The following is a 10298-nucleotide window of genomic DNA, read 5'->3' on the forward strand; positions in this document are numbered from 1 at the left end:
AAGAGATTCATGTTTATCTGCATGAGGCCAACCTCAGTCCAGTCCCCAGCATCCCTAAGTACTTCCAGACATGCTCTCTGAGCACAGAGTCAGGAGTCAGTCATGAGCACTGCTGGGTATGACTCAAACATCAAAAACCAAAAATATATTCCAATCCTTGCTTCCAGATCCTTGAGATTTTGGGCCCCAAGATTATCCTTTATGTGAGCTCCCTACTTACTGGTTCCTGTTGCCCAAGATGTGGTCCAGAATGAATGAATGGTTCTGGTCAGAGAAACTCTGGCTTCCAGCCAATGTCACATGGGCCGACCTGGAGGACCGTGATGGTCAGGTATATCCCCATCCCCGAGACCTGCTGGTCGCCTTGCCTATGTCGCTTGCCCTGCTGGCCCTTCGCTTCATCTTTGAAAGGTGAGTGTCCACATTGAGTGTACCTGCAGTTGGTTGCCACACATGTATGTATGTGTATATATGGCGCATTAATTATTAATGGAGTTACTTGTATACATATGTTTTGTATCCGTGTGCATTGTCTTTGCATGCATGTGCACAGATCCACATGTGTGTTTATATTTCATACGTCACATCTGACTTTGAGTTTTGAGCTCTGATCCCTTCCAAGAGTGATGCCTGATCACAGAGTCAGTAGTAAGCCCGGAGCATCGCTGGTGTGGCACCACACCACCCTCCAAAATAATCAGTTCTTTCTCCTGACCCCATAGCCACTGAGTCTAAAATGCGATTTCATGGGGCTCTATACTCAAAGGCTGATGAGGTGCTCGGACCACTGGCCTCAACTTCCAGGCTGGGGCTCACCCTGGTGGATATTGTGTTGATTGACCTGGGTCTCCCTGTTGTGGGTCTCTGCCCTAGAATGGGTGAATGTGACAGGGAGCCCCAGTGAGTGAAAGTGATGCCTAGAACCCCTGAAATAGGTGGTGGGGAAACTCAACCCCTGGATTGTTCTGAAAGGGCACCAAGTATTGTACCAATCTTTGGTTTGTTTGGGGTTACACCGGGCATTGCTCAGGCTTACTTCTGACTTTGTACTCAAAAGTTACTCCAGGTTGAGCTAGGAGGGACTTTATGAGATTCTGGGGATCAAACTTGGGTCAGCAATGTGCAAGGTTAGCATCCTCCCCACTGTGTTCTGAATTTGTCCCTGAATAATGTCAACTGCACCATTGTCTCAAAACAAGAAATACCTACCTTTCTGTTGAGCTTAAGGCAGCCACAAAACAATCTTCCCAGGATGTCACGTGTATATATGTGTGTATATATGGTGCATTAATTATTAATGTGGTCCTGTCTGTAGTCCCTTCTAATCTGTCCCATTTGCCTTGAACCCCCAGATTCATTGCTCTGCCTCTCAGTTGGTGGCTGGGGGTGCGGGATCAGCCTCGGCTGCCAGTCAAGCCCATTCCTGCGCTGGAGAGACACTTTATGACAGCTGGACCAAAATTCAAGGAGGTACAAATTCAGAGCCTTTCACCCGTACTATCTGAAGCTCATAACCTTCCATCTAGGAACCCCATTATTGTTCTTTAGTAGCTCAGGCATTTATTTAAGGACATGTATGGGGGTGAGGAGGATACAGCCCTATTTCATCTCTTCATTCCCATTCATGCCATGGCTGCCTAGAGAACCCCTAGAACCCTCAGATTCATACCCAGCAGTATTTAGGGCCATCAATGGATTTGAACCCCCAAACCTTAGGTCCCAGAACGTCTTTCAGTCTTCCTTTCTTTCCAAACCCTCTCTTCACCAAAACAGCGACAGAGCCTAACTTCTTCTTAGAACTAGGGTGAGACTTAATTGTTCTGGGGAGTCCCTAAGCCCCCATACATCCTCTGATTCCCAGAATTGAGAGGCCAGAAAGATATTCCAATGGGCAATGAGCTTGCTTTCACTTTGCCAACCTGGGCTCCAATCTAGTCATTTCATAGCATCCCTTGAATACCATCAAGAGAGTAATTCTGAGTGCAGAGCCAGGAATCAGCACTGAGTATCTCTGGATATAAGCAACTATCCCCTCCAAAAAACTCACATAAATGGCTATGTTTTTTCCTCATGATGCTCCATCTCCATAAGTAGATCTGGTTGCACCACAGGCATGATGTGAGTGGGGACTGACAGAGCAAAGCATGAACATGGGGCCTGAGTAGTCCCAATACTCTGGTCCACTTCCTGCATTTTCCTAGGCCCAGATGGTGCTCCTAGCCTCCCAATGTGGGCTCACACTGCAGCAGATTCGGTGCTGGTTCTGGAGACGCCGAAACCAGGACCAGCCCTCCCTGAGCAAGAAGTTTTGTGAGGCCAGGTTAGCCCTGGAAGGGGTGGGAAGCTTGGAAGGGTCTTCTGGGGAGACAACTGGGGACGATTTCTCAATGTCCCCTCACATGTACCCACCCCTATTGTGCAGCTGGAGGTTCACCCACTTCTTTTGCTCTTCCCTTGGTGGTTTTTCCATCCTCTACCACGTGAGTGTTCTGGTATTCTGAGATGGAGGAGGGACAGTAAGGTGTGAAGTGGGGGGGTGGTCGCAGAGAAGTTGGTGTAAGGACACAGTGAGATGTGAGGGGTGGAAGACAGAACAGCAGTGGGGGTGCTGGCTTTCTACAGAGCTGACCTGGGTATGCTTCCAAGCACTGCATAGAGTCCCCCTAGCACTAACAAGAATCATCTCTGAGTACAGAACTGGAATAACTAAGTACTGAGCTTCACTAGGAGTGATCCCCGAGCATAGAGCCAGAAGTAACCCCTGAGAACTTCCAGGAGTCATCTCAGGAGTGATCACTGAATGCAGAGCCAGGAATAACCCCTGAGGACTATTGACAAAAAAAAGAAAGAAAGACAGAAAGAAAGACAGAAAGAAAGAAAGAAGAAAGAAAAAAGAAAGAAAAAAGAAAGAAAGAAAGAAGAAAAAAGAAAGAAAAAAAAAAGAAGAAAGAAAGAAAGAAAGAAAGAAAGAAAGAAAAGAAAGAAAGAAAGAAAGAAAGAAGAAAGAAAGAAAGAAAAGAAAGAAAGAAAGAAAGAAGAAAGAAAGAAAAAGAAAGAAAGAAAGAAAGAAAGAAAGAAAGAAAAAGGAACTGCAGTGACTATTCCCTGGTGTGGCATTTTGAAGAGCCTCCTGCAGGTCAGAAACTGGGAATGCTATAGCTGGGAACCAGTAAGAACCCAAGAAACGGGATGCCGTAGGCTGATTAGGAGTCAAACTTACAGAAATGGATGGGTCCAGACTGGATACACAAGGTGGGTCCTGGCTCCATTCTTGTGCCTTATCCCCTTTCCCAGGAATCCTGGCTGTGGAGACCAGTTATGTGCTGGGACAGTTATCCAAACCAGGTGAGCGGTAAAGGTTCCAGAGGCTGGGGGTCGGGGATGGGGCCCATAACAGCCAGTGGAGACATCTCTGGTCTATCCAGTGGTGACATTGGACCTCAGTGGCTCTATTTGAGTCTCTTCTCATTCAAGAGCGAGGCTAGGTGTCAGCAGACTCAGAGCAGAAACTGCCACTCAAGTGCTCTTGATTCCTTCCAGAGATGGTGGCTCACAACTTTATCTCTCACTGGGATTCCAGGGTGCTGAGTCCAACACACACACACACACACACACACACACACACACACACACACACACACACACACACGCACACATGGGAGAAGCCCAGTCCTGGGCTAGCCAGAACTGAGAGGTTAGGCAGGAGCTAACCTGGCTGCCTGACTACAGCCCCTGAAGCCCACCCTCTACTACTGGTATCTCCTGGATCTGAGTTTCTTCATCTCGCTGCTCATCATGATGCCTTTGGACAACAAGCGCAAGGTGAGGCCATATGGAGAACGCAGTTGTGAAGGTGCCACTTCACAGCCAGCTACAAGCCTGGGACATCCCCCCCCCATCCTAAGATAGAAGAGTGGCTGCACCCTGCATTCTCAAAGCTGCTTTGTTAGTCACAGAGAGTCAGCAGGTTTGGAGTGAGCTTCTTCCTCCCACCAGCCATCTAAGGCCTGCTGTGACTCGACATCTCCTGCAGGACTTCAAGGAGCAGGTGCTGCACCACATCGTGACCATTGCCCTGATCGTCTTCTCCTACAGCTCCAACCTGCTGCGTATTGGCTCGGTGGTGCTGCTTCTGCTCAACTGCTCCGACTATCTTTTGCAGGTAGGCGAGAAGGTCTTAGCCTCCATTCCTGCACCTGCCAGTGCTCCAGATAAGGATCCTCCCTTCTCACATTAGTGACATGAGGCTCCTCCCTTTACCTTTCCTGGGAGATGAAGTTCCCCCTTTCCAGGTTAATGACATGAGGCTGCTCCCCTTAGGTTTCCTGGGAGATGAGGTTCTACCCATCTCACGCTAACTAGCTGTTGAGGCCCAGCCTTCTCAAGCAAACTAATTTGTGAGACCCCGACCCTCTCAGATAAATAGTTGACTAACACACATATAATTTTTAAACAATTCTTGGAAGTTCCCAAAGATTAGTTTCTCTCCCTAGCACTCCCCTGATCCAGTCTCATATTGCATTTGCCTTGGACCCTGCCCATTTCCTCATGGGCTTCTCTGCCCTCCCTCTCCTGAACACATATCTCCTTACTTTCCTTTCCTCCTCAGGCTGGTAAGATGTTCAACTACACGCAATATCAGAATGTGTCCAAAGTTCTCTTCTTCATCTTCGCCTTAGTCTTCTTCTGCACGCGAATGGTGATCTTCCCCACCCAGTGAGTCAGTTCTCCTGTGCAGAGTGGGATTTGGGCAGGTCAGTGGGGCGAGCTCCAGTGCTTATTTTTTCTCTCTTGGGTCCCTGGCCCACGGTGTGCAACATGGCACGTGGCCTGAAAGGCAAACCTGGGTACTAGTCTGGTTGATTGGTGAAGCTCCTCACAGCCATGCCACCATTCAGCCAAGTCACCTACTATCTTTGTCTTGGTCAGCTAGAAACAAGGCGGGGAGGGGGGCTGGAGCCATAGCACATCGGGGAGGGTGGTTGCTTTGCTGCTGCTTGGCATCCTTCACTGGTCTCCCCAAGACCCACTGAGAATAATTTCTGAGCATAATGCCAAAAGTAAGGCCTGAGCACTGCCAGGTATGTTCCAACAAAAATGAAAAAAAATGGAGCAGGAAGATCCCTGCAATGCCTGGCTTCAAACTAGGCACAGTAGTGAATCATGGAAATAGGTGGCATCGAGGTGACACTTAGCAAGGTAGAAATACCCAGAAGGAGGCAACAGGAAGAAGGGCTGCACTAGGTGAAGCTCATCCCCCTTCTGACTGTAGGATCCTGTACACCACCTATTATGAGTCCATCAATGGCAGAAGCCCCTTCTTTGGCTATTACTTCTTCAATGGGCTCCTGATGATAATTCAGGTGCTGCACGTCTACTGGTCCTACCTCATTCTGCGCATGCTCTACAACTTCACCTGGAAGGGGAAGGTAAGCCGGGCCATGGCAGGAAGTGGGGCTCTACAGCGTCACCAGTAAGGGCAAAGTAGGCATGGTCAGAGCATTGGTAGGGCTCTACAGATTTTCCAAGAGGTCAGATAGGCGGGCAATGTTGCTACAGTTACACCCAGGGGGTTCAGGTGAGTGGGGTCAGGACAGGGGGCGGGGCTATACAACCAGGAAGGGCCAGGTGGATGGAGCAGGCCAGGGGGCAATTCTGGCCACTCTTTCAAGAGCCCCTCTAATGGTTTTTTCCTAGTCTCATTACCTGATTTCTGTCCTTTTTCATTCCTGTGCTCCAGTTGAAGGACATTTGCAGTAATGTGGAGGAGTCAGAAACAAGTGATGGTGAGGTGGCCAAGAAAAACCCTCAAATGCAAAATGGGATGTCCCACCGGCGAGGGGTGATCACCTCTGATGGGCCTCGAACCCTGGCAGCAATGCATCAGGCTAAAGAACACAATCAGCCCAAATAGCAGCTGAGCAAGGCCTGGCCTGGAGAAGGTGGCCAGCTCCCCACAAACTGGCCAGCTGGATTGGTGGCCCCGGGGACCAACTCGAGGCAGACTGGAAGCCCCCATGTGGCTTGAGGGCTCATGATTCTGCCCTGATGATCCTTCCCACCCTCTCTCCTTTGGAATAAAATGGAGGGATGGCAGAGGGAATAAAACTTGAATACATGACAATGTTAAAGAATGAGAGAAGTAGAATGCCTGTCTTGAATACAGGCAGAGGTGGGGGAGGAAAGAGGCATTGACAGTGGGAATGTTGCATTGGTGAAGGGGTGTATTCTGTTTATGACTGAAATCCAACTACAATCATGCTTGTCATCATGGGGCTTAAATAAAGATTTTATATAGCAAAAATAAAAAATCTTGAATAAAGAAAAATCTTGAATAAATTCTCTTTTTGAGACGTCAGTCCCTGACACATATCCTCTTATTCCTCTGTGGAGACCTCAGAGCTCATTTGCAAAGCCCACTTCCCCAGAATCTGAGTCCTTAAGGAAAGTAATTCCTACAACCTCTAGCCACCACCTATGTTCCCTCCAGTCCCAGACTCAGGGCTTACCAGATTGCAGTTCTTCATTCCACCACCAGGGGCGCAGCTTCTTGGAGCTCTTCAGGACAAAACCCAGAGAGGTTCAGATTGAGGGGTGCCAGGGAAGATTGAGGTAGTCTCAACAGAATCCATTGAAGCATCTCCCATTCCTGTTCAAGACTGGACTGATTCCCACACCAGCCCCCAAAATGTCTGCTTTTTCTTTTTTTTCTTTCTTTAAAAATATGGAATGCTTCATGAATTTGCGTGCCATCCTTGTGCAGGGGCCATGCTAATCATCTCTGTATCGTTCCAATTATAGTATATGTGCTGCCGAAGCGAGCACAAATGTCTGCTTTTCAAGGTTAACATGGGTGAGTGCTGATCCCCTGGATACAGGAGACAACTTGCAGTGTCATGGGTGATGCAGGGTACAGGGTGTTACTGGAAACAGCTTTTAGGGAGAAGAGAAAGACAAAGAGGAAAAATGAAAAGGAAAAGTGGGGCAAAGGAGAGACAGAATGGTGAAAAAAGATGAGAAGGGTCTTAGCCCTCCCCCCCCCCAAGAAACAAACTGAAGGACCAGAAAGATAGGAGAGGGTGCTTCTCTTGCATGTAGCCAACTTGGTTTCTATCTCTGGCATTCCCCAAGCACTGACAAAAGTGATTCCTGAGTGCAGAGCCAGGAGTAAGCCCTGAACATTGCTGGATTTGAGCTCCTCTCAAAAAAAGAAATAAAAGAAAAAGAAAGATAAAAACGATGAATAATGCTCAGGTTTTCATTTTTATATTGTAGTTTCTGAACCATATACAGTGGTGCTCAGGACATACTCTTGGGTGGCTCAGGGGACCCTCTGAGATGCTGGTGATTGAACCCAATTTGACAGTGTGTAAGGCAAACATCCTCCCCCGCTATGCTATCCTCCCAGGCCTTGAGATTCAACTTTTTAAAGTATCAATTCAGGCACCTGACCGGGGGAGGGGGGTTTATCCCCAGCACCCATAGGGTCTCCCAAACCCTGCTAGAAGTAATAACTGAACACATAGGATTTCTAATTGAAATATCAAACTAGGAACTCAGATGTCAGCACCCCTATCTACCTGTCTTCTGTGCTGTGCTCCATTTTCTGCCTGATTTCATCCTGTGTGTGGCTCATCTGCAGACGGCTCACCTTCCCTGGAGCTGAGCTTACATGCCCAGAAAGGGGAAGTCGCTGAACTCTGCTGGAACTCAGATGCCAGCACCCCTATCTGCCTGCTTTCTGTACTGTGCTTCATTTTCTGTCTGATTTCATCTGTGTGTGGCTCATCTGTGGACGGCTCGCTTTCCCTAGAGCCTTCCTGGAGCTGACCTTACAAGCCCAGAAAGGGTGGAGCCAGAGGAGCACGGCTGCTCCGCTTTGCACCATGCACATCATTTAGTCAATGAATACAACCACAACACGTAGAAAAACCCACAATACAAGTGTGACAATGGGGAAACAACGCAGGCCAGCGCCAGACATAGAGAATGATGATGGCAACTCTGATGACTTGAACATGACCAACCAACTAGTCAGTCTCTCAGATAAGGAGTTTAGAGTCACAATATGGAAGATGTTCGAAGAACTCAAAGAAAGTATAAAAACTACCAGAGCTAAAAAATACAAATCCTACATGCCCGAAGAATACCAACAAAAAGAGACTCCAGAAAAAAACACCCCAAGACACATCCTAGTCACAATGACGAATCCCACAGATAGAGACAGAATTCTGAAAGCAGCAAGATCGAAAAGAGAAATTACCATCAAGGGAACATCCTTGAGATTTACTGCAGACCTGTCACCAGAAACACTCAAGGTCAGAAGGCAGTGGTGGGACATAGTGACAAAACTCAATAAAACAAATGCTTTGCCTAGAATACTGCACCCAGCAAAACTCACTTTCAGGTTTGAAGGAACAATACATGGTTTCACAGACAACAACAGCTCAGAAACTTTACAGACTCAAAACCATTCTTAAAAGAAAAACTGTACGGCCTACTTTAAGACAAGACTGACCAACAGATACACCAAACTTCAATATAAAGATGGCACTAACTCCCAGGACAATTCTTTCTCTCAATGTCAATAGACTAAATGCACCAGTTAAGAGACACAGAGTGGCTAAATGGATCAAAAAACTCAATCCAACCTTCTGCTGCCTACAAGAAACGCACCTGAATAGTCAGAACAAACATAGACTCAAAATAAAAGACTGGAGGAAAATCATCCAAGCAAACAACACTAAAAAAAAAAAGCTGGAGTGGCCATACTAATATCAGATGATGCAAACTTTATACTTAGGAAAGTTGTAAGGGACATTTTGTATTAATCAAGGGAGATGTAGAGCAGAAAGGAATCACTCTCCTAAACATATATGCACCGAATGAGGGGCCATCAAAATATTTAATACAATTGTTGACAAATCTGAAAAATAATATCAATAACAACACAATAATCATGGGAGACTTCAACATGGCATTGTCTACACTTGACAGGTGAACCAGACTGAAACCCAACAAGAATATGCTAGACATGACAAGAGAAATGGAAGAAAGAGGCCTAGTAGATATATACAGGACACTCCACCCCCAGAAGCCTGGATACACATTCTTCTCTAATGTACATGGGACATTCTCCAGGATAAACTACATGCTAGCACATAAAACATACCTCCATAATATCAAGAGGATAGAAATTTTGCAGGCTACCTTTGCTGACCACAAGGCCTTGAAATTATATGTGAACTACAAAGGAACACAGAAGAAAAACTTTAATACCTGGAAGTTAAACAGCCTAATACTGAATAACCAGTAGGTCCAAGATGAAATCAAAGAGGAAATCAAAACCTTCCTAGAAACAAATGACAAAGGAGACACAAACTATCAGAACCTGTGGAACACAGCAAAAGCGGTACTGAGGGGAAAATTTATAGCTTTGCAAGCACACATCAGGAAAGAAGAAGGGGCATACCTGAATAGCTTAATGACGCAGCTCATAGAATTAGAAAGTACTCAACAAAAAGACCCAAAAATATGGAGACAGAAAGAAATAACAAAGCTGAGAGCAGAAATCAATGAAGTGGAAACCCGAAAAACAATCCAAAAGATCAATGAAAGCAGAAGTTGGTTCTTTGAAAAAATAAACAAGATTGATAGACCACTGGAAAACCTAACAAAGAAAGAGAGAGAGAAACTTGATAACTCATATTAGGAATAAAAAAGGAGAAATCACTACTGATATGGTAGAGATCCAAAGGGTAATCAGAAACTACTTTGAGAAACTCTATGCCACTAAAAATGAAAACCTGAAAGAAATGGATAAATGTTTGGACTCTTATAATCTTCCACGGCTGAATGAAGAGGATGTAGCATATCTAAACAAACTCATCACTATTGAGGAAATTAAGACAGTAATCAAATATCTTCCCTAAAATAAAAATCCAGGCCCAGATGGATTTACTAATGAATTCTTTCAAACCTTTCAAGAGGAACTTCTACCAATCCTGGCAAGACTCTTTCATGAAATCGAAAAAACAGGAACATTTCCAAATAGCTTTTATGAAGCCAACATCACCTTAATACCTAAACCAGACAGAGATGCTACCAAAAAAAGAGAATTACAGACCAATATCACTGATGAATACAGATGCAAAGATCCTCAACAAAATCCTGGCAAATAGGATTCAATGCCTCATTAAGAAGATCACCCACTACGATCAAGTAGGTTTCATTCCAGAAATTCAAGTCTGGTTTAACATCCGTAAATCTATCAACATAATACACAACATCAACAAGAA

The 10298-nt window shown here is 45.8% G+C and overlaps 1 protein-coding gene and 1 non-coding gene across 2 annotated transcripts; one reads left to right on the forward strand and one right to left on the reverse strand.

Annotated features, from left to right (window-relative positions):
* The first annotated feature begins 238 nt into the window (after window positions 1–238).
* LOC126030087 (ceramide synthase 4-like) lies at window positions 239–5914 on the forward strand. Its single transcript, XM_049788285.1, has 10 exons — window positions 239–411; window positions 1353–1470; window positions 2202–2320; window positions 2423–2480; window positions 3295–3345; window positions 3730–3822; window positions 4034–4162; window positions 4610–4716; window positions 5273–5438; window positions 5747–5914. The coding sequence occupies exons 1-10, from the start codon at window positions 239–241 to the stop codon at window positions 5912–5914; spliced, it is 1182 nt and encodes a 393-aa protein (XP_049644242.1).
* Window positions 5915–6718: 804 nt separating this feature from the next.
* LOC126031586 (U6 spliceosomal RNA) lies at window positions 6719–6825 on the reverse strand. The gene has a single exon (XR_007503418.1). It is a non-coding gene; the product is annotated as a U6 spliceosomal RNA (small nuclear RNA).
* Between the last annotated feature and the right edge of the window lie 3473 nt (window positions 6826–10298).

Source organism: Suncus etruscus, chromosome 15 (assembly GCF_024139225.1).
Source record: "Suncus etruscus isolate mSunEtr1 chromosome 15, mSunEtr1.pri.cur, whole genome shotgun sequence".
Classification (NCBI taxonomy): Eukaryota; Metazoa; Chordata; class Mammalia; order Eulipotyphla; family Soricidae; genus Suncus; species Suncus etruscus.

Excerpts from the sequence above, each read along its gene's own strand:
- LOC126030087 (XM_049788285.1), top strand. The coding sequence starts at position 239 with ATGTGGTCCAGAATGAATGAATGGTTCTGGTCAGAGAAACTCTGGCTT. Across the intron at positions 2,481-3,294 it reads GTTTTTCCATCCTCTACCAC|GAATCCTGGCTGTGGAGACC; the intron begins GTGAGTGTTCTG and ends CCCCTTTCCCAG. Across the intron at positions 4,717-5,272 it reads ATGGTGATCTTCCCCACCCA|GATCCTGTACACCACCTATT; the intron begins GTGAGTCAGTTC and ends TTCTGACTGTAG.